Below are 24,965 nucleotides of genomic sequence, written 5' to 3' on the forward strand. Positions count from 1 at the left end.
GGGAGCAAAAAGACAAAGGTCTTAGTCTTTGCAGATGACATACTAATATGGGGAGAAGAGGAAATGGAAGTACAAGAACAATTTTCTGTATCGAATCAGGAGATACGGAAATGTGAAATGAAAATATGTATGGAGAACAGTAGGAATTATTAGAGGTAAAAGGAAAGCAGTGAATACCATAAAGGCACTTGAAGATGAAAATGGAAATCTGGTTAGGACAGAAAGTGACGAGAGAAGTCCTGAAGAACCATTTCGACCACCTTCTGAATAGACCAATTCAAGAACAAAATACAGAACTGGAAATCCAAGCCTACAATGAGGAACCTCACATCACCTGGCCAGAAACTGAGACAGCCTTAAAATCTTCAGGTGCAGATGAAGTGAATGTGGACATGTTAAAGGCAGCAGCCATCCAGGGAATAAATGGCTACACAGAGTACGAAATGCTGTATGGACAGACAACAAAATACCTGCAGATTGGAGAAAGGGCATTATAATTCCCTTGTTTAAGAAAGGCAGCAGATGGAAACCCACCAACTCTAGAGAAATAACCCAGCTGTCTCATGGGCTAAAACTTCCAAGAAGATCATAGGAAGGAGATTGAGAACCATCATTGAGCCACAGTTAGAGGGGGGAGCAATATGGATTCAGAAGTAGCAGATCAACAATGATTCTAATTTTTAGCACTTGCATGCTGATGGAAAAGTATTGGGAGAATGGCAGGAACCTGATCATTGTATTCCTGGATAAAGAAAAGGGCTATGATTGTGTTATAAGAGATAAGATCTGGGAGTGTCTAAAGAAAAGAAATGTGCCCGAAGGACTGGTAAGGGAAATTCAGATGTTGTACAAAGACTATACTAACTGTGTACAAATTGGAGAAAGTTAATCGTCATGGTTTGAGACCAAGAGTGGAGTTCAGCAAGGCAGGGCACTGTTCCCACTACTGTTCATCACTGTTATGGACAATATAATGAAGAACGTCAAGGAAAAGTTGGGTAAACTGAATGCAGTGGTGTTTGCTGATGATATCATGATTTGGGATGAAGCAGAAGAGGAAGTATCAGACTCAACGTATGGAAATCCCAGTTCCAGGAATATAACCTCACCATCAGTGAGACGAAGACAGTGGTGATGGCAGTCAACGGAGAAGGGCATGCAGAAAGTGTAAAACGAGGAGACCACCAGCTGGAGTGTGTGGATAGTTTTCCATACCTGGAAGTGCAATCTCCAGTGATAATTTGGTCAGAAAAGAAATTACAAACAGAATGCAAAAGGGATCAGAATTCTACCAAAAAGTAAGAACACTTTTAAGGGGTGATATGATTCTAAAATCGGCCAAACTGATGATATTTAACAGCTATTTCATACCAATATTGACCTATGGTATTGAAGCATGCACCGTCATAAAAAGAGATTCATAAGACTGCAAGCATCAGAGATGAAATTTCTTAAATCTACCATCCAGAAGACAAAGATGGACAAGTTAAATGAGTAGGTGAGGAAAGAAGCCGGAATAAAGACATCCCTATTACACCGAAATGGCACATCCAGACTATGGTGGTACGGGCATGTGATGAGGATGGAGCCTACAAGAACAGCCAGAATAGATCTGGAAAGACAGGTGGAGGGAAAAAGGCCTGCAGGAAGACCTAAAACCTGATGGATGGACATGATAAAGGTTCATCTAGTTACCAGAGAAGGGGCTGCCTGGCCAAGGCGGTAAAGGCGTGCTCGGTTTGCCTGGAAGGATGGGTTCGAATCCCCGTCAGGAAGTTGTACAATTTAAGAAACGAGATTTCCACTTCCGGAGGTGCACATAGCTCTGAGGTTCACTCAGCCTACACCAAAAATGAGTACCAGGTTAATTCCTGGGGGCAAAGGCGGCCGGGCATAGAGTTAACCACTCTACTCATCAAGTGCCGAGGTTACGAATAGTGGAAATTTTTACCTTCCGCCAGTCCAAGGGCCTCCATGGCCTTTACGGAGATGACATTGCTTTAGTTACCAGAGAATGGACAGTGAATATTGTTCTCCATGACAAGTTGTATATGGACAAGAAGAAGTGGAAGAAGCCTATTAACAGTATCCGGGAAACTGGAACTGTACAATGATGATGAAGAGTAAGAGAGTAGTGATGTTAAGCAGTTAATGGAAGACCAATAGAAGTTGTGAAAAAGCTTGAAAAATTTGGGAACTATACTTGCAGAAGATGGTAAGCATAAATGAAGAAATTGGAAAGAGAATCCAACAAGCCAATGGATTTTACCATTGTGTGAGTGGTAGTGTGAAACCATGACGTCTCAAATAATGCAACAAAATGCTCTACTCAGTGTATCACACACACATTTTGAAATATGCAGTGGGCACATGGACAACAACAACAACAACAACAAAACAAGATGAGACAGAATCTAGGCAGCAAAGCTGAAATTCACTAAAGAGGAATAATTGATGGGACAGAAAGTGATAAGTTCAGAGAGAGAAATGGATGCCCTAAAAACAAGGCAAGATTAGAGACAGTAAGCTGAAATGATATGGACACATGAAGATATTGGAAGAAAATAAATTCCAAAGCAAGTATTTACAGAGAAGGTCATAGTAAGAAGACAATGGGGAAGGCTCAGAAAGAGGTGGATGAATACAGTCAAAAAGAGTATAGAGAAGAGGGAAGTAAAAGTGGAAGAATTATTAGAGAAATTAAGGGGATGGTGGAGAAATAGACAACTGTGGAGGTCCTTAATTCACAGCCCGACCTAGAAGAGTGGAAACATGTAATGAAGAAAAAGATGTAGATCCACAGTGCTGCACTCAGGTGGAGAAACAATTCAACAAGGTTAAGTTAGGTGTTGCTGGATCTCTCTGACTCTGTTTATGTTACTGTGTAGCAGAATCCATTAATTCATCATTTCCGATAACGTTATCAGTTTCACTTTCATTCCCCACTTCACTAATTGTATTTAAGCTGCTGTCTGACACTTTCACAGTCAGAATTATCGTTCACCAAAGGTTCAATCTCATTATTATAAAAAATATATCCACGCAAGTGAGTTGTTGTGCTGTTACGGCTGTATACTTGTGGGCTTGCATTCAGAAGATAGTGGGTTCGAACTGCACTGTCGGCACACCTGAAGATAATTTCCCATATTCATAAAAGCCTGAAGCTTAATTACTCCCACAGCTGCTTCCTTTCCACTCCTAGCCATTCACTATACCATCCTTTCACAAGGCTAGTCTTTGTCAATGCTACATAAAGCAATTTGCACAAACAAATCTTTGTGAATCATACCAAAGGCATGCTTGTTTGCATCTGTCACTGCAAGCATGTTTGTTTACATCTGCCACTGCAGACATGTTTGCTTATATCTGTCACTTCAGACATGTTTACATCTGTCACTGCAGTTGTCTTTGATTACGTCTGTCATTGCAGTCATGCTTGTTTACATCCGTCACCGCAGACATGTTTTTTACATCTGTCACTACAGATATGTTTGTTTTTGTCTGTCGCCACAAACCTGTTTGTTTACATCTATCACTGCAGGTATTTTTACATGTGTCATTGCAGATATAGTTGTTTACATCCATCACCACAGACATGTTTGTTTAATCTGTCACTGCAGACATAGTTGCTTATAACTGTCACTGCAGAAATGTTTGTTTACATCTGTCACGGCAGACATGTTTGTTTACATCTGTTACTGCATTCTGTATTTTGTATTGAGCCTGCACGCATTTTAATAATAAGAAACTAACGTCTATGGTCTTTAGATAGTGCACGTGCTAGTAATAGTTCACCGAAATAAATGCGACTGGTAGTACAAGTGTGAGGCTCTCAGCTTCCGCAGTACACATTACCACGCTGTGGGTGGCAGAGGGTTACAGTAATTACATTCAAACTTTTCATGATGATGGTGCTTGTTGTTTAAATGGGCCCAACTTCAAGGTCACCAGCCTCTAAAAATGTTGTGATTCACTTCTGAGGAAGTTTCACTGTAGTTTGTCTATTTTATAAACAGAGGAGATATTATCGATTTAAATATTACGTACAAAGTCAAGTCATTCTCCATTCTTTGAAAATTATAAAAATTTGAAGGTTATCGTGCTCATGTTTTCTAATGCGTCTGAACTGTTTCAACCAGGACATTTAGAAGACGAATTAAAATGTTTTGAATTTCATAAGTTGGTAATAGTCTTATTGCCTTTACATCCCACAACTACATGTATGGTTTTGGAGATGCCAGAGTGCCAGATTATAGTCCCTCAGGAGTTCTTTTATATGCCACTGAATCTAGCAACATGAGGGTGACATATTTGAGCACCGTCATATGCCACCACACTGAGCTGGGATCGAACCTGCCAAATTAGTATCTCAAGGTCACTCAGCCCGGCTCTGTGAGTTAGTATCTGCCCTACTGTTGGGTGCTATTGCCTCACTGATGGCTGACTGGTGTATTAAAAAAATAACTGGAAATTTGAATAAATGAAATAATTAACAGCATCATGCTTGGGCGTTAATAGTAACATTATAAATTACATTGATCAAAATATTAATTTTTGTATCACAATTGAATGTAATTATCATTTGGTGACTTCCAATGAAATAAAATGTAAAATAAGTGAATAAATAAATAAATTACAATAGTGATGATGTTAATAATAATAATTTATAATATGCCGAAAATGCAGGTAAATGGGTACCAGAGGTCAGCATAGGATCACTCGATTTATAATAATAAGAACAAGATATAAAATAATAATAATAATATGCTTGCTTTTGAAAGTTGCCTAACATTTAGGTTGTCGGCCAATAATAATTAGAACAACAATAATAATATAATATATATTGTAGAGCATAAATTACTCCATTCAGGTCATGTTCAAAGAGCTGCAAAACTGGTTCTCTGCTGATTGGGCCTCACCTAACCCACTGGAAATAAATACATAGGTAGGTACTGCACCTAGGTTCTCCAACACAGTAACTACACAGTAGGCTATCTATATTCTAACCTAACCATAATCTGTACATTAGCACTTCATCAACACACAATATCTGTAAGAGAGCAACACACTGATTAAATATTTACAACTGCTGGAAGACTCCTAATGTATATTCATTAACCGTAGAACAAAAACTTTGGGAAACAACATCAAGGACTGTACAACCTTTTGTAGTGAGCCCGATGACCCATTATTAATATGAACATACAGTATAAGTTACATTGCCCTTCAGTGTTTTTGTGTTTCAAAATAAATCACCGTCAACACGTGGTATATCACTTTATTACTGTACCACTCTTTTCGCTGACACCAATACTTGGTTTTAGAGACACGCGCTGTTGATCTATTCTTCAAAACGGACCATAGATTAACAAAAGTTGCCATGCGATATAGAAGAACAAATCCATGTAGTAGATCAGTACTTTTCACAAGAGTTGTATTAGTATTAACAAGCAAACAAAAACACTGCAACCAAATGTACACTTGTTTACGTGCAGAGTAGAAAGACATAGTAGATAATATTCACAGATAACTCCTCCACAAATTGTTCCAGAGTGATTGGAATGTTCGCTGGATCGTGTTCTCCCAAAGTGTAAGTAGACTTCCTCATCCTCACTCCGTCTTGAAATCCCTTCCTCATACAGGCATGTCTGTCCAATCATGAGCGAGAGATATCCCGTGCCATGGTAACATGTGGCTATATCCCTACAATGCCCACCAATGCTGACTTCAGGATATGCATGTGTCAGGATTTGACTCTCTGCATGACTCACTAAAGTCTCTGTGGATGTTTTTCCAAACCTGGAAATAACTGTTTGCCAACTGCCTGTACAAAATAAATTATTAACATCTCACATGGAGACATTCCAGCTTCAAATATTCTTACCTTAACATATTAATATAATATTCATATGCTATAATAAATCCAGTGTGGGGATGTGATATGTACCATCACAGTATTGATAAAGAATAATGATTCTCTGAACTTAAATACGGTAGGTGATTCACTACATATCTTCCAATTCTTTTCTTCCACAAACACATTTTCCCTACACAGCTTTTCCTTACCTCAATATTTGTCTATTGTCAATATTTCCCATAAAATTTTCCCAATCACTTTTTCCAATATATTTTACCTGGCAGTTTCTTTTGCTCACAGTGGGAACATTAATAATTAATAACAATGTCTTTAGTCCAACATATTTTATAAGGAACAATTTCTTTTTGTGATAGCGGTAACTTATAATTTAAAATTATACCCTAATTTCTCAAATAAACATAAGTCCTACTTTCTTCTTTGTATTCTACATTGTTTTTTATATTGAGGAAGTACAGCCTGAAACTTCCGTGCTCCTTATGTTAGGGAATAAAAGACGACACACCAAGCACGCCTTCAATACATTTATTTGCTATTCACTCATCTCGATACAGAAATGTCGGAATCGATACAGATATGTCGATACATGAATAGTACTTAAACTCCCCGGTAGATGGCGGGGCACTGTCTATTTACAATCCTCAACATCCTCCCCACCCTGGTCGATCTCAAGGGGGATGACCAGTTGTATGGGCCTGCAGATGGTGGTCCCGTCAGCTGTCCGTAAGATGAGTGTCCGCACCTTCCCGTCTCATCCGGGTCTTCTCTCTGTGATGCAAGCTCTCCGCCACATATGCCTTGGTCTCATGTCGTCTTGAAGAAGGACAACGTCTCCTACTCTGCACTCCGTCAGTCTTCCTTTCGGGCTCTGGACTTCATGGTAGTTCCTGAGTTCGAGAAAATATTCCTTCTTCCATCTCTTCAGGAAGTCCTCACGCAGCTTTTGTCTGAGTCTCACTTCTCTTCTGAGGTCTTTGAGGATGCTGGGCTCTGGACCAGTGGGCAACGTCGACAATTTTTCACCATTTAAAAAATGGCTTGGTGTCAGTGTCTCGGCGCCATCTTGAATAATAGGTCGAGAGTTTAGGGCGGCTTCTATTTCCACCAGTAAGGTTGTAAGTGTCTCTTCGTCAACCTGCGACCATCCCAACACTTTCCTCAGGCACCGTTTGGTCGTTCCGACCATCCTTTCCCATCAACCTCCCCACCAAGCCGCCCGTGGAGCGATGAACTTCCAAGAGACCTGAAGGTGAGCGAAGTGCTGGCTCGTGAGTGGGCTGGTGAACAGTTGGGTGAGAATGTCCAGTTCCTTATTAGCTGCTTGGAACGTCTTCGCGTTGTCAGAGTAGATAGTATGTGGTACTCCTCTTCTACCGCAGAACCGTCTAAACGCCATTAGAAACTTCTCTGTGCTCATATCCGATGCTAGTTCAAGGTGCAGAGCTCTTGTCGTAGCGCACGTGAAGAGGACGATGTAGGATTTCTGTGGCCGGCTCCCCACCTTGATGTAAAGTGGCCCGGCGAAATCGACACCCGTGACGGCAAATGGTTGCGTGAGTTGCACACGAGCAGGTGGCAAAGGAGCTTCAATTTCACGTCCTCGGTCGTTCTTGGCAATTTTGCATGGTAAACATCTGTGAATGACCTTCTTGACTGACTGTCTTGCCTTGAGAACCCAAAGTTCCTTGCGTAGCTCCGATAACACAATCCTAACTCCCAAATGATGTAGGCGTATATGGGTCTGTTTTATCAGCAGTTTGACAAATGGATGGGAACCATCGAGAAGAAGAGGGTGTTTTTCCTGCTGAGTCAATTCTGCATATTGGAGGCGTCCTCCTAGTCGTATGAGGCCATCCTGTAGGAAGGGATTGAAGCGTCCAATTTTGGATCTTCCTGGGAGTTCTCTTTTGTCACTCAAGGCGTTGTACTCGGCGGTAAAACTCTCTTGCTGGGACATTCGGATCCAACGCAGTCTTGCATCTTCCAATTCGCGTGCGGTCAGATGGCCCGTGAGTTTCTCGGAGTGCCGTGCATTATGGATGAAACGTAGAATCCATGCCATCATGTGTAATATCTTCCAGTAGGAACTGTATTTTGAGGCGTCGATGGGAGGTTCCCAGGTACTCATCGTTAGCACCTGCTGGTGCGTCTTTCGGATTTCTGGAAGTGAATCCTCGGGGAATACGTTGGGAGGCCAAGTATCTGGGTTTCGGAGAGCCATGGTGGTCCCTGCCACCACATCACGGAAGGCTGTATTTCTTGCGGTGACATTCCACGTGACACGAGATCTGCTGGATTACTATCCGTGGGACAATGTCGCCATTGAGCTGGAGTCAGATATTCTTGAATTTCCGTGACACGGTTACAGACAAACGTCTTCCATCGATTGGGGTCATTGCGTATCCAACCCAGTGCTACCATAGAGTCGCTCCACATCGTTGCATTCGTGATGTCATATCCAGTTGACTTACAGAAATATTTTAATAAGCGTGAGCCCATCAAGGCGGCCAGTAGCTCCAGTCTTGGCAGCGTCACTTTCTTTACTGGTGACACTCTGTTTTTGCTGCATGCTAGACGAACCGTAATATTGTCATCGAGTTGTGTTCTCACGTACAACACAGCTCCGTAAGCCCTCTCGGATGCATCGCCGAAAACATGAACCTGGAAAACTTCTTGCGTGCGACTAGACATCCCTAACCAACGAGGGACCATTATGACTGACAAGTGAGATAGGCTTGAAATCCAAATTTGCCATCTAGCTGCGAAGTCTGAGGGAAGAATATCGTCCCATTTTATGCCCCTACACCACGTGTCTTGGAAAAGGATTTTTCCCACGATGGATACTGGAGAGAGGATGCCGAGAGGGTCGTAAAATCTGGATATAGTGTGAAGTACCTGTCTCTTGGTAGCGGGTTCGTCCTGCAGCCTGTCAGTGACATCGTGATGGTCGAAGAGCAGTGAGTCAGATTCATTGTCCCAGCTGACGGCCAGAACTGTCGTTTCCCGTTTGATTTCCTGCCCTTCTGCCCTCCATATATCTTTGAGTGGCACGGAGTTCGTAGCCCACTTTGCCATTGGTAGGCGTATTTGCCGCAACAGTGCTGTCATCTTGTAATACAAGGTTGTAGCCTCGTTGTCGTCTTCGGAACTGGCGGCGAAGTCGTCCATGAACGTACTCTTGTCAAGCAGTTTCGCAGCCGTGGGGAATTGATCACTGAACATGGTAGCCAATTCACGCAGAGTAGCAGAGAGGAGGAAGGGACTATACGTGAGCCCGAATGGTAGACGAGTGAATCTGTACGTGATTACGTCATCTGTCGTACACCAAGTTCCATTTTCGTCCTTCTCGACGCGAAACCAGAAGAACCTGGTTAAGTTCCTGTCACACTTGTCCAAAGACAATTGCAAAAATGCTTGAGTTCCGTCCCCGATGATCGCTCGTTGAAACATTCGGAAACGGATCAGGGTCGACAGTATTTCTGGCAAGAGATTAGGCCCTGCCTCCAGACAATCATTGAGGGATGGTGAATCCTTGTCGTGGGATGAAGCATCGAAGACAATCCTCCATTTGGTTGTTTCGTGTCTCTCTTTCTTCACTGCGTGATGAGGAAGGTAGAATATGTCGTCCGTGGTGTCCTGAGTGTCGATCATCTCGACGTGTCCTCTCTCAATGTAGTCTATCATTAGAGAATGGTACATTTCGCGGAACTCGGAATTGCCATTAAGTTTTCTTTGAAGTGTTTGGAAACGCTTTTCTGCATTGCAGCGGTTTAAAGACGGGCATGCGTCTTCCTTTCTAATCAAAGAAACCACTCTCCGTCCATCTTCTGTTCGGTAGGTGTCATGAAAGTCTTGTAGAATGGCAGCGTCTTTCGTCGTTAGTGATCGCTCCTGCTGTTCCTTAATTCCCAAGGTCTCCAGGTCCCAGAAGCGGCGAATTTCGTGGTCCAATGCCGGAGGTTCGTCGCTGAAGTGCACGTGATTCACAGCAACATGGTTTACAGTGATACCGGATTTTTTGCCACTTAAAACCCAACCAAATATCGATGGAAGGAGCACTGCGGAACTTGAAAGGCGAATCAGTTCATCATCTTTCATCACCTTCCAATACTGATCTCCACCTATTAGGATTTCAATAGGATGGTCATGTCCGTCATCATTGGGATCCGCAAGCTGCAGCTTTCTAATTCGTGGTAAGGCTTGAATGTCGTGCGGGACAGCTGGATGTGGTGAGTACGTGTTTTCGCTTTCAAATGCTGAGAGGTTTACTGTAGCATTTGTCCAAACTCCGGTAATGCTGAACTGGATGAGACGACGATTTCTGGATGTAGAGTGAGGTGATTCGAAACCTGTAACGGTTATAGCCTTGTGTCCCACGACGTGTAGCTTCAATTGATTTACCAGTTCCATGCTGATGAAGCTGGATTTGCTTCCTGCGTCAAATAGGCAACGTGTACGTTTCCTTAACCCAGTCGGGCCCATGATCCAAATACTGGCAGTCTGGAGATGCGTGAAGTGAGGCAATTCTACGTCGATCTTTCCTACTGAAACTTCCCGTTCTTCGTTGCAGATTGACACATGATGAGATTTCTTGCATTTTGAACAAGCTACCTTGCTTCTTTTGCTGCAGTCTTTTGTATTGTGTCCTCGCTTGAGACACAAGAAGCATCGATGAGCAGCTCGTAGCTTATCAGTTCGTTCCTTAATGTTGGACACCTTGGAACAGTCTTGTGCCCAGTAGTCTCGCGACTCGCAGAATACGCAGAATGCCGATGGTCCTTTCTTCGTTCTTCTGTCCACTGTTTTCGATTTCGCATTCACGTGAAGCATAGCAGCTGTGGGTGTGAACGTGTCTGAAAAGGTACAGTCTCCTCTAATTTTGTATGAGGTCACGGCACCTTCCACTTCGTCATTCAGGAATTCCATAAGTTTCGTTATATGACTTTCTGCGATCTTTTCTCTCTTAGAATATATGATCCACCGGCGGACGATATCCTCCGGAAACGCGCGTAATATCTTGGGAGCTAGCATCCGTCCGTAGTCGTCAACCCTTTCCCCTAATGCTCGTAATGCCTGTATGCGTCTGTTACATTCAATGTAAGTGCTATTTAAGGCATCGGGAGAAGCGTGTGATATGGGTTTGAGAGCTTCGAGATAATCCAGATGAGCCTGGATTATACGATTCTTGTCTCCGTATCGTGAAACTGGGATCCGTTTTGTCTCCTCGTATGCGTCGCCGGTTATTGGTATTCCATCAACCAAATCCTTAGGCTCGTCCTCTAGGTACCCGCGGAGGAAGACATGTTTGTCGATATTAGAGATTGAAGGGATGCTGTCTACTGATGAATGGAACTGCTCCCAGAAGCGGGACCACTTCTCTACGTCCCCAGAGAAGGGCTCTAATCTGATGACAGGGAGTTTCACGGTATGCGTAAAGGGTTGCGGTGTTTGTACTGCTGGAGTGTCTGGAGTGAGGTTCAAACTGGCGACCGATGAGGAAAGTCTCTCTTCGATCGCGCGTTTTGCTTTAAGAATTGCTCTCTTGGCTGTGTCGATGTACTCTTCGCACTTAGCGGCATCAGTTTCATATTCTTCGTCGGATAAAAGATCGTGTATAGCAGAGTCCAGGGTGATGAGATTATCTAGTGTATCTTGAAGTCTTATGCTATTGTATTCGTAGTCAATTACTGTGTCCACAGTAGCCTCGTTAACTGCAGTGCTAAGTTTAGTTAGCAGCGCCCTGGAAGTCGTCCTTTTCCTTTTCAAATTCCTCAGTTGTAAATCAGGTTTGTCTTCTGTCATGGTGTGCTGGTCGGCTGAAATGTTTTAAGTAGTAAAGAAAGGGACCGGCTGGCTATAATCCCTTTCACTACCTGCTCGCTGGAAGAGGAGGGTTGTCGTGAGAGGGATGAAGCAACTGTGAGGGCTAGCAGCAGTGGTACTCTCAGTAGCCGTTAGATGGAGATCGTAGACTGTGATTACAGTACAGTGAATAGGTGATAGATGGCGCTAAATCTGCAACGTTCGTCGTGGAGTCGTCTTAGGCGCTAGAATCGCGATGAAAATCAGCGTGCTTGTTAGTACATCTCACTGCTACTAGATATCGCTGGTATCATGCTTTGTTAATATGAATGTATGTCTTGTTGTGATGCATTATCTTTAAGCATTAGCGATTTTTCTATTATATTTGCAATCATGCATTAGTTCCAAGTAATCTGTAAAGTATATGTCCCAAATATAAGTCCATGCGACTTAGCTCTGTGGTGATGTGTTCGTGGCGTCTGGAGTGGCTGGTTACACATTCGTCGTTTTCAACTCTTCTCTCGCTGCGTGGACGTCCAAATTCCTGGAGGTTGTCGTTCGTCTTCTCACACAGCCGTATCACGTATTGTAACAGTCACTCCCGGGTTTCGGCACCAAAATGTTAGGGAATAAAACACGACACACCAAGCACGCCTTCAATACATTTATTTGCTATTCACTCATCTCGATACAGAAATGTCGGAATCGATACAGATATGTCGATACATGAATAGTACTTAAACTCCCCGGTAGATGGCGGGGCACTGTCTATTTACAATCCTCAACACCTTATGTTCCAAAAGTCTGTAGATACTTGTCACTGACTAATCAGAAATGCACTTGTTACAATACCATGGTCTTGGATAAGCCACCTAATGTTAAGTAGTGATAGACATAGCGGCCAGCAAAGACGGTGTGAGAGATAGGAGTATTTTCTTTTCTCAGCTATGTTGTTGAGTTTCATACCTAAACATCTCTGAAAACTGTTCCAAAAATTTATGGAGAGCCACCTGTAAAGAGATTTTTGTGCAGTGTAACATTTGAATAAGAAGTGGTGGAAATAATGCCAATAGAGCAGAACAAAGACACTCTAGATGACCATCTACAGAAAAGCTGATTTGCCACTGTGAATAGAAGACAGTCAGCTATCAGGTCCACAGAAGTGAAAATGTGGACAGTGAAAGTGAATATTTTTAGGACTAAAAATAAATTTCTGTGGTTTAATTTTGCAGTGTTATGTGCGTTCTCCATGCTTAAAGTGTAATGTCCATGATCAGTTCTTAGGTAATAAGTTCATAGGAGTACTTTTTTCTCAACTGGCCTTAAAATCAAGGCATGTTGTATGGTACGGAGTGACTTCTGGTCTAAAAGTGACCGGATATCTTATTCCAGTACAACTGAATTTATCATGTCTTCAAGTCAAAACCATTCCTTTTCATGACGGGATTTTATTGTGTATACAAGGAATACCTGCACAAAGACACTTAATTTTTTTCAGATTCTTTTAATGTGGTGTACAGAATGGGATGACGGTTGCCAATTATGCTCGATAATATTTGTATGGTTACTGTCCAGGATAGGGTACATATACTCTGGGATTAACATTCAGTACAATAATATGTCTTGGGGAAGGAAGTCTGTTGGAATATATATCATTGGGAAAAAATATAATGGAACAGCTGTATGATTGGGAGAAATGTCTGGGAATGAATGTGGGCAAGTCATCTGCCTTGAAAGCTTGGTTGAGATGACAACCATCACATGTCCAGGTGACGGTCAGAATCCTCATAGGAGTGGAAAGTACAAGAAAGTGACGAGTGAAGTAAAGGACAGAAAGATAGGAACAGGGAAAGGAGCACGTAATAGCTAGTCAGTATGAAGAGAGAAAGTAAGGAATAGTATTGTGTAAAGATGTGGAAATTGTTCACCTCCTTTCATGTTTCTTCTTTTCTGTTGCTACCTCTGCTAGTACCCCCCCCCCCCCCCCCCCCATGTGTTCATTTGAGTTTTCCTATTGCTCTGTATAATTATTACTTGATTTAACACTTGATTTTTCCTTTCCATTTCTTGTGTTTTTATATTGGAAGATAATTTCATTGTGTCAGTATTTAATTTCTTGCTGCTGCTTGTTTATATATTTTGGTTATTTACCTCCTTATTCTGCATTAGTTATTTCTTACTTATAGGCCTCTGCAGACATTAAAGAGGAAATATCGATAAAGCAGCAAACAGTTGTTGATTTGGTCCCATACATCAAAGAAGAAAACGAGTAAGTACATTACTAACCCTACACAACATGAAATAGGTTGCTTACCTGTTCACTCTCATGCTCATTGGTGAATGTTTTATCTTTGTGTACTGGCCATTTTCAGTCAGTTTAATCCTTTCCTTACAAAGTTACTCTGAAATTTTGAAATCGCAAAAGTATACTGGTTAGAGTTGAGTAGAACATGTTTTTCTAGATATATAGTATAACCCCAGTTTTGTGTGACCTCGATTTAGCATAAACCCTCATTTAACAGAAGAAATTTCAAGTTCTGAAAATTATTCCATAAGAGCAATGCAATTTTATATTCAAAACTTAACGTGATTCACAAAAGGGCAAAATGCACGCTTAACATTACGGAAATGTTAAAATTCTCAATATATTTATTTCTGTTCATTTTGGTTATAGGACATTACGAACCTATGAAAAAACATCATAAGCTTGCTAAGGATTATTCAAGGCAGAAGAGGAATGCAGAGCACGGGCACTTACGGCTAAAATGATATGTCGTACTCGGATACACATCCAACTGCGGCCGCTATATGCAGTGGAAGAGAACCCCTGTTTTAATGACAATGTTTTTATGCCCCTTGAAAATTCTTCTAATCGTCTGTGCCGTATTCTTAAATTACAGTGAGAACCCTTTTACTGATTTGTCCACTATTACGGACATATTCAGGCATATGGGATTTTATACACACTAATTCAACTCCAGCATTTATATTCAAGTTGATTGATTATTTTTCCGTATCAATTCGTCACCACGCACAAGCGAGCTAATCTTGAGAGGGCCAGACTTCTCCTCACAATTCCGACTGGTGTTAATAAAAATCGGGTGAAAATGTTTTTTGGCAAACATGTTTTTTGCAATAAATGCAATTACAAGATATTAGAATCATTCCGTATTGACGGTTTCCACTTTACAAAGGTAAAATTAAGTGTATGCTCCTAATTCAGTACATCATATAATTCCATCATTAGATGGAGTAATCAAATTCAAACATGTTTCGACTCTTTTAATCCATCTTCAGTGAAAAAGGGGGGGTTGAAGTAATTTACATAATACAAGCAAAAAATGTGCCAAAAAGCATAATGAAGGACCAAGTGAAAAAACAAGATTCATGACGGAAATAAAAACATCATAATATACGATATTTACATCATGATATGGAGCAGTAAACAACTCGCTAGGATGAAATTCAGTGAAAACAGGGGTTGATACAAAACATAATTGAATTTAAAAACTGTGTTAACATAAGAAGAAAAGAAATGAAAACAAATGATACAGATGAAAACAAACAATAAGTGCACATAGCGAGGTTGCGGACTTCTTAGTCTACAAAAGTTTGGTTTTATAACAATTCAAAACAGGATGAAATCACTGTGTCGAAAATTCATGCCGAAAGTCTGCCTTTGTAGAAACACCATCACATCGAATGGCTAGGAGGGGAGCGGGAGGAAAAAATTTTGAGAAACCAAGCCTGAGATTACGTGCAGGCAAAATGCATGTGACAAGTGATGGAAAAACGCCAATAAAATTTAAAACTTGAAAACAGCAGCATTCTCAATTTCTTCTCAATCTAGTAGTCCAATTCTCGATTATTGTTTCAGAATATTGGCTGATTTTTTGCCTTATTTTAAAAGGTCATAATGGCTGTGTCAAAAATTGAGAAGCTGTGTTAGGGAAAATGACAGATACATGGTAAACTGTAAGTTACCGAAGTGGAAACCGTCAGTGTAGTTCCAATCTGTAATGGAAAAAATGAGGTTGTGTTAGAAACTTCGGCTGATACGTAACAAGTGTAAAATGGATGTGAAGAAAGCTTTAAACTTACGGTGTTTAGAAGGTGGTTGTCTTCTCAAAATGGCCATGCCTTCACAGAGTTAACAGTCCTGTTTGTACGGTCAAGTCTATTGTTGGCTCAGCTGTGTTTGCGAGGGTGGAAGGTGCGGAGGGGGGAGGGTAGGGAGGGGGTAGTGGTGGTGAGTTGGAGAGATGGAGGTGGGGTTTCTTTATATTATGGAAGTTCTGACATATATGGAATAAAGGTTTCAAGTAGAATGTTCTTTTTTCATTGATTTCATTTAAATTGTGAGAGTTCATAAACTGATCTTAATCGATGTGGATGTTCTCGAGAACATTGAGCAAGGTGCCCTTTTTCCCATAACATAAGATCTTAAGATCTTTAGCTATTGAAGTGTATTCGTGGTATTTATGATGTTCACTCATAGCTGAAGAACAATTATATATTTGAGAGCGTTGCAATGTTCGGCATATCTTATGACAAAATTGTAGACTGTTTGACTTATATAGCTGGAATTACAGGATTTGCATTTTAATTTGTAAACTCTGGAGTTCAAATATCTGTTATTTATGTTATTATTATTATTGTTGAGAGTGTGTGGATTGAAAATGAGTTTCGAGTTGGTGTGGTAGGTTCTATATGCTATTTTGATATTGTGTTTTTTTTTAATATTAGAAATTTGGTAAATGCTACTATTATTGAAAGTGAATGTCGAAAACTTTTCTTTAGGAGTGGAATCATTTTCTAGGGTAGTCTTGGGCCTGCTCTTATATCTATTGATGATTCTGCTGATGACGGTTCTACTGAAACCGTTGTGTTCTGCAATATTGTAAATAGTATTAATATCTTTTTTGTAATTCTGGCAAAATAAAGGAACAGTTAATGCTATGAGGACCATGCTATTGTAAGCTGCTCTCTTATATATGTCTGGGTGCACAGAGGTTTGTTGGATGGTATTGATGGTGTGGGTGGGTTTCCTGTATATAATATATTATATAATATTATTAAAGGATAAAGTGTTGTTGCTATTGCGCATAATGGTTAAGTCCAGGTATTTAAGGGCATTATTGTTTTCTGACTCTATGGTGAATTTTGTATGTGGGTCAGTGGAGTTGAGAAATTCTAGTACTGTGTTGCTGTTAGTAACGCGGGAGTCTAAAACAACAAACGTCTCATCTACAAAGCATATCAAGTGTTGAATGCCGTTAATCTTACCAGTGACGTGAGAATGTTCTAAATGATTGATGTAAATATCTGCAAGGATTCCTGAAGCTGGTGACCCCATGGGAAGCCCTATCTGTTGGTAAATGACATTATTAAAAGTGAAGAAATTGTTATTCAATGTTAACTTCAGAATCTGAATAAATTCATCTAAAAAAAACAATTCCCATGGCAGTACACCATCACAATGAATGGCTAGGAGGGGCGCGGAAGCGGAAAAGTTTGAGAAACCAAGCCTGCAATAACATGCAGGCGAAATCAATGTGACAAGTGATGAAAAACGCCAATGAAATTTAAAACTTTAGAACAGCAGTATTACCGGGCGAGTTGGCTGTGCGCGTAGAGGCGCGCGGCTGTGAGCTTGCATCCGGGAGATAGTAGGTTCGAATCCCACTATCAGCAGCCCTGAAGATGGTTTTCCGTGGTTTCCCATTTTCACACCAGGCAAATGCTGGGGCTGTACCTTAATTAAGGCCACGGCCGCTTCCTTCCAACTCCTAGGCCTTTCCTATCCCATCGTCGCCATAAGACTTATCTGTGTCAGTGCGACGTAAAGCCCCTAGCAAAAAAAAAAACAGCAGCATTCTCATTTTCTTCTTAATCTAATATCTTGTAATGGAAATGCCATCCAGGCAGGCAAGAAAGCTAATCTTTATTGCAGTCTCAAAATAAAGGGTGCCAAATTAGGGCAAGACTTACGTTTTTTTGAAAAAGTGCTTGATCAATAACTTAACCTCCAAATTTTTAATATTCACCAAAAACTCATAGGGACACAACAAAACTCATGCGATTCAGATAAAATCTGGATTAAGGATGAAATCAAATTTCTCCATAAAAATAAATCTCTTCTGAACCACAAACTATGTGAAACTCATTTAGAAGTTTACACCCTCCTTTGCCCCCTTGCTGCATATGATGTAAATATTGTATGAGTATATTGTGCTGTTTTTATTTCCGTCATGTCTCTCTTTCGTTTTTTCATTTGTTCCTTCATTTGTTAAAGAAACAAACCATTAAACCGAACACAGAACACATAGCTAAAGTAAACAAACTAAAGGAAAAAGTCAAACACAATGACTTAATAATAACAAAAGCCGACAAAGGGAACGTTACCATAATCATGGACAAAAGTGACTATATTAATAAAGCACATACGTTTTTTGCAGAGAACATAACCTCTAAAAAAGATCCAACTAATAAACTACAAAGGGTCCTAAAAACCATCATTAAGAACATTTTGTTTCTGTTTAATGACCTTGAAATCTCCAAAATGATTCTTATGAATCCAAAACTTCCCACAGCAAAAGCGCTACCCAAGATCCATAAAGCCGACATCCCGATAAGATCCATTATCAATTTCAGAAATAGTCCAACCTATGAGGTATCTCAGTTTATTCACAAATTTCTCAACTCTTACTATCGTTTTCAAGCCAATACACCAGTAAAGAATTCCACAGAATTTTGCAATAAAATTAAACACTTTAATTTATCCAAACACCACACTCATCATTCATTTGATATTACTAACATGTATGCATCTGCGTCTGCGGAGATTAACGCAGCTATGCGGATGAGATGTGAAATCATCTTGAAATTTGCGATTGTCATGTTGAAATGCAAAAATATTGATCAAGAGATGGTGTGCGCGCGCATTCATGCTTGCGAATAACAGCGCAGCTATGCGGGTGAGTTGTGAAGTTATGTCAAATTGAGATTGACATGTAGAATAGCAAAATATTGATCAAGGGTGGTGTGCGTGCGCAGCATGTGAAGTAATCCACACGTTTATCAGCGCAGTGGAGACTTGAGATCTTATCTCGAAATTTGCTATACTCACAAAATGCTTGGGTAGTTCACGCAAACTGTGTTGTTATGCATGTGCGCAAACCGTTATGGAGGAGAACAGCGCTTTTATGTAAGAGAGTTAGGAAGCAACTATCTACCACCGTTCATGCACTGAGTATGGTGCGTACTAGCTGCCATCTTGACAGATCTCTCTCTCATTTTCTTCTCCTACATGCAACTATCTAACCTGCGTAGAGTTAGTAAGGTGTGGTTTTACCACATCCATCCATAAAAACAGAGTCAAATCTGCATATCCTCTTAGATGTGCGAATAATACTAATGGTATTAATGGTAGTAATATGGGCGTTTCATCATGGTGACGGCAACTTCCCTCGCACCCCTCTACACAGACATCATTTTAACGATACAATTGAAAAGCTATCTGATGATCCTGGTCTAGATTTGCAAAGAATCTTTGCTGTGAGAATCTGACATGCTGACTACATGTTACCTCGTAATCTGCAAGCCTTGAGGCTGAATAATTTAATATAACATTACATGTTCTCGATACTTCTGTGACACCTAGCACCCCGTTTTGCAGTAGTATTAGGTGATGAGAATAATAAATAAACATTTAAACACAATGAAGAAAAGCAATTACCAATTAGCAAATTTTTTTCATGACTGACATACTTACATTTTTGTTATTTCATGAAACTGGTGAGCATGGTATAGAGGTATCCTCTTGTCCTTTTCACCTCCCGATAAGATGTGTGCTATAAGTTTAGCAAATTTTACTTACCATTATTTTCAGTTTTTCACCCTTTTGTCAGATAAAGGAGAGGATAGAGTGGTGGATGAATGAGGAGGGCACGGTAAGGATTTTTTTTGCTTTGAACATTTTACCTCTTTTCATTCTTTTAATTCATTTCATAACAGGTTTTTACTATATAATATTAAAATTGATAGTTAGAAGGAAAAAGGAAGACCAATAAAAGTGTGATATTTTAATTTATCATCGTAAAAATAAAACAATATGGCTTTTTTCTGTTTTTATGAACCACCACTATCATCATCATTATCATTACTATTAGTGATTTTGGATATATATAGAACTGTTATAATTTTTCGAAAATGTTTTTACATATTCATTTTTATTTCAAAAATAAACAATGTTGCATATTCAATATATGAATGAAATTAGAAATTAAAAAATAATTGATGAACACTATTAGTAATTTTTTCATATAATACAAACATATAAAATTAATGTAGAAATGATAAAAGTCAAATTCATTTTTAATAATGCAGATAAATGTAGTAACAAAATCTAGAGAATATTATATTTGACTTAATACTACATCTTGAATATAGAAATGAAAATGGAATTTAAAATGAATGATGATGTAATAATCTTTCATTTTTGTATTTACATCCATTTTTATTATTTTTAGATTATCTTTCCCCTTTTACACTTAATATTATATTTACATTAATGAAAGTTTCTTGAATAAAAAAGATAATATAACATTGTAAAGTATAAGAACTTTTTTTGTATTCTGCTTATTTACAAAAAAGGATAGCATAACAATCAACTATCTTTTTGTACCCCAATGGTACACTTGTAAGAGAATCGCTATTCCACTGTCGTTTATTATCAAATGCAATTAATGAACATTTATTCTGTTCAATATAAAAAACATGATGTTTGTGTGAAAGTATTCTCATCGGTCTACAAAAAGCAGCATTTTTAGATGCCAGTAAATTACAATAGTGTTGAACATGTAAGTGACTAACTACACTTGATCGCACTTCTTTTGCCTTTCTCACAGATTGTGAATTTTCTGTCTACTATGCATACATTTTTAGTGCTAAACCATTAAACTGTTCATACTACATTCATCTTTCATAAAATCTATTACTTTCTTATTAAGTGGCTTAATGTCAAATAGATTACATGGTGAAAAAGAAGAAGTGTTGAAGTATTCGGAATGGTTACGCATTACATTGTAGAAGTTTATGTTCTGACTATGATAAATAAAACTATCTGTATCCATATACAAAAGTGAAAGATCTGTACACTGCTGCTTTGCAAAACCATAATGAAAATCATACATTTTTAGTTTTGAGAAATCATAAGACCATTCCCAAATGAATTGGCTTTGTATCAACTATCTCAGTTTTTTCATTTCAACAGTAATAAGTTCACAATCAATGACATGATAGGATTTAATATCTGGTTTGGATTTGTACTTGCGTAAACCATACCATCCATCCCATCGATTAATTAAATGAATGTTGCGATGTTTGCATACATTTTCCATATTGAATTAATTTCACAGCGGTATATGAAATCAGATTATTTATGACTGATGGTAGGACATATATAAATAATTGGCACAATTTTTCAGTTAATATATTAATGGATTAGTTTGTGTAAGGTTTTTTATTGACCTATATATGATTGCCACTGCCGTGAATGAGTTGATACAGAAATGTTTAGTTAATAATTTTAATTATAATGATATTTTAGGGTGTGGCAACAATTATTAGCCACAATAAGGAAGCTCACTGAATATCTCGCATCTCATAAGTCACATATGATGACCCAAATATAAAATATTCCCCATAGCCAAATAAATAAAGACCTTGTATAAGGATAACCCCATGATCAGTTATGAATTTTATTTGGATATTAATCAATTTAGAACATTAACTTTTCATTAATTGAGCTGAATCACAAGTTTGGAAGTCATGAGATGGTTTTAATTAATTGAGTGAAGCAATTATTGGCAACTCATGTGCATATAAGCACAGAAGACTCCATTTCAGCTATGTTATCTACACAAAGCAATATAAATATGTGTTAATTGATTATCAAATATCCATTTCCTTTTCTCTACAAGTTATAATTCAATTTTATTCTCTTTTTACCAGGATTAGCATGCTAATAAATTAGTGTAAGAATTATTTTTGAGTTATTATTTTGAAAAGTAGGTTTAGATATGTAGCAGTAAGGTATTATAATCATTGATATTAGGATTTATTCACGTCATATGTCGAATGGAGATGTCCACCGGCAGAGTTTGGGAATTGAATGATATTTAGTGGACATGCCTTCACTTTTCAGCGGAACCTGCGATATTCTAACATTTTAATGTTGAGATTAATGTCTTAACCTGAGAAGCTACCGGGGCTTTATCCAAATGCCTACTTGGATGCGAGTGGGGTGGAATATATTCCTCCGCATACAGTACACATGCTTACCTTTGCTGAACTTGTCACAAGCTGCTCGTTAAAAGAGATAGGGGGGAATTGATTGAATGCTTGATACAGTATATATGCACAGGTATCGATCAAACTTCATCATCCATCAGTTTTTTCAAACAATGAGCACGTTGGATTGGGTCCACGTTTACACAGATATTATGATTGTACACTGCTGTTAACGATCAACAAAAATGATAATAAATGATTGAATTTAACAATACTATATGTTAAATAAAATACACTCATACGCAACTGAACAGAGCAAGAGACTATGCAGTACTGTTCATATACTGCGCTGCAGTGTTTTGTTCTCACAAACGAAACGATAAGCCATACATGTGAGACAGGGGTGATCAGAGAAAATGAGTTTGCATGCCACGACATAAAAAATCCATACAATTATTATTATTATTATTATTATTATTATTATTATTATTATTATTTTGTCAGACTTGTTGAAATCTTTCAGATTAGTAGCGAGTCGTGGTAATTGCCTCTATTCTAAGAACAGTTACTATTATTAGTCTATTTAAATATCAACAACGTACGCTTGTTTGAGAGCATATGCATACCCCTTTTAGTCGTCTCTTATGACAGGCAGGGGGATACCATGAGGGGTTACAAGTAGCGCTAACTATTCAGCAGTTGAGACGAGAATCATTTACCGAGGAGTTGGAGCAATAATAATAACAATTGTTGAAACATTTTAAAATAGTAAACTGTTAATTTTTTCAGTAATACAGCCTCCACAGCATTTGCCTGGTAACCAAGGAGATGGAGCGATATTGTCGGGGCTGTGTCATATAGTCCCAGCATTTGCTTGGTGTTTACTAAGGGCTAGTTTGCTGCCTGTGTTCGATTCCCAGCCAAATTACCTGCATCGAAGCCTAGTTCGTAGTCTATGCACCCTACATTGGTTAGTTTATAGCAGGGTTTGATTCCCGGTTAGGTCAAGGATTATTCTGAGTAGAGGTAGGTTCGATTCGCACCTCAGCTATCGGCGAAGTGGATTCCCTGCTTCTCTTCCATGCAAATGCCGGGATGGTACAGCCTCAACATATGCCCCATGTGAAAATGGGAAACCATAGAAAACTATCATCATGACTGTCGACAGTAGTGTTAAAACCCGGATGCAAGCTTACAGCTGCGCACCCCCTAACCACACGGCCAACTCGCTCAGTCATAGGTCCTAATTAAACAACCCCCATCTTGGGCCCAGTTTTACTGTTAGATATCCCTCCTCTCCCCATTTTGGAAGCCCCCCAGTGGATGGCTAGCTAGCCCTCCTAACTGGATCCTCTAAAAGCCCTCAACACTGACCATTTAGCCGAGGAGACTAAGGCGTTGATGCAATAATAATAATAATTGTTAAAACATTTTTAATATAATTTAATGTTATTTGTTTTACGTCCCACTAACTACTCTTTTACGGTTTTCGGAGACATCGAGGTGCCGGAATTTAGTCCCGCAGGAGTTCTTTTACGTGCCAGTAAATCTACCGACACGAGGCTGACGTATTTGAGCACCTTCAAATACCACCGGACTGAGCCAGGATCGAACCTGCCAAGTTGGGGTCAGAAGGCCAACCGTCTGAGCCACTCCAGCCCGGCAAAACATTTTTTAAGATAGTAAACTGTTCATTATTTTTATTTAATTAAGGCCTATGTTACTGTACACTATGTAAGATTGTAAGTCTTTATTATCAAGAAGCATCAATCTTTGGTCAGCCCTAACACACATCCGGTGACGTGACAAACTGCTACTTTGCAGACGCACACACATTTTTTCTCATTACCATCTCCTATTGCCATCTACCAACTAACTAATTCGAATACCACAAGTGGTAGAAGGCGAAGTAAGAAACTAGAAAATTTACAAGTCGTTAAAATGTCAAAACACGGCATATTCACACAAAAAAATTATTTCACAAAATCATATCACACATTAAATGGAAGAAATATCGTAGCTATCACATTCCTTAAACCACGTCGCCTTTACATCACACGAGCATCTGATCCACAACGCTTGTGGAAGAACAATCCACTCGTAACGGTGATGTAATGCTTATCGAATTATGTCATATCTTATCAGTACCCACTATCATGACATAACCATTGTAAGATGAAGCAACAATAACAAGAATTAAGGTTACAAGAAATGGAATAAATCCGTATCGTTAAAACAAATTAAGCTCCAAAAGGATAATAGCACCTTCAATATTATATAGAAAATAAATGAGTTCCAAGAAAACCTATTAATAATAATTGCAACCCAAGAAAATTAAGTTATGTAGAACACATCTGAGAACAACAAATTTAAATATTAAAAATGCTAATAATATGCTACTAGGCCTTAACATAGCCAAGAATAGTCTTTAAATACTGCATAATACCGAAAGAACACTTAATTACGGAGAGCACAAGGTTTTTTCGGTTTTAAGGCTGTCAAAGTACATACCGGATATCACCTTGAAATTTAGAGGGGAACACTTTTAAACTGCTTCAGATAAATTTCAACCGATGAATACCAAATTTGAGGCAGTCGCAATTCGAGATTACTTTACAATCTCTCCCAAAAGAGAGCGCTAATATCCGCAGGCGCTGATGCGCGCGCACCTACCTTAAATAAATATTTTTGCAATTTTACATCACAATCGCAATTGGAGATGACCTTACAATCTCTCCCATAAGAGAGCGCTAATATCCGCAGACCCACATGGGCGCGTACTACTCTCTCCAATGCTCGCGGATCTCCCGCTCCACGGCGCAACACCACCCACTCAATGATGCAATAAAAGGTGATGTACAAGGCGGAAACTCTTCGTCGCTCGAGAGAGGTGACCATGCATGGCTACTTTGCCGGGCAATATTTTTGGTAGAGGATTCATCGCTAAGGCGGTGAACCTCTAAAGAGAGAGGGAGAAAATCTCTCACTCACCCAT

The 24,965-nt window shown here is 39.4% G+C and overlaps 1 protein-coding gene across 6 annotated transcripts in view; it reads left to right on the plus strand.

Annotated features, from left to right (window-relative positions):
• LOC136885765 (zinc finger protein OZF-like) overlaps positions 1 to 24,965 on the plus strand; it is a 57,606-nt gene that overhangs the window by 11,032 nt on the left and 21,609 nt on the right. For 5 of the 6 annotated variants that reach the window (XM_068230429.1, XM_068230432.1, XM_068230430.1 and 2 more), the window contains exon 3: positions 13,864 to 13,946. In XM_068230429.1, coding sequence (XP_068086530.1) covers positions 13,864 to 13,946 — 83 coding nt within the window. Of the gene's footprint in view, positions 1 to 13,863; positions 13,947 to 14,351; positions 17,155 to 24,965 lie in introns of those variants that run through there. The other variant, XR_010861610.2, reaches the window with a different exon arrangement.

This window comes from Anabrus simplex, chromosome 14 (genome assembly GCF_040414725.1).
Source record: "Anabrus simplex isolate iqAnaSimp1 chromosome 14, ASM4041472v1, whole genome shotgun sequence".
Taxonomy (NCBI): domain Eukaryota; kingdom Metazoa; phylum Arthropoda; class Insecta; order Orthoptera; family Tettigoniidae; genus Anabrus; species Anabrus simplex.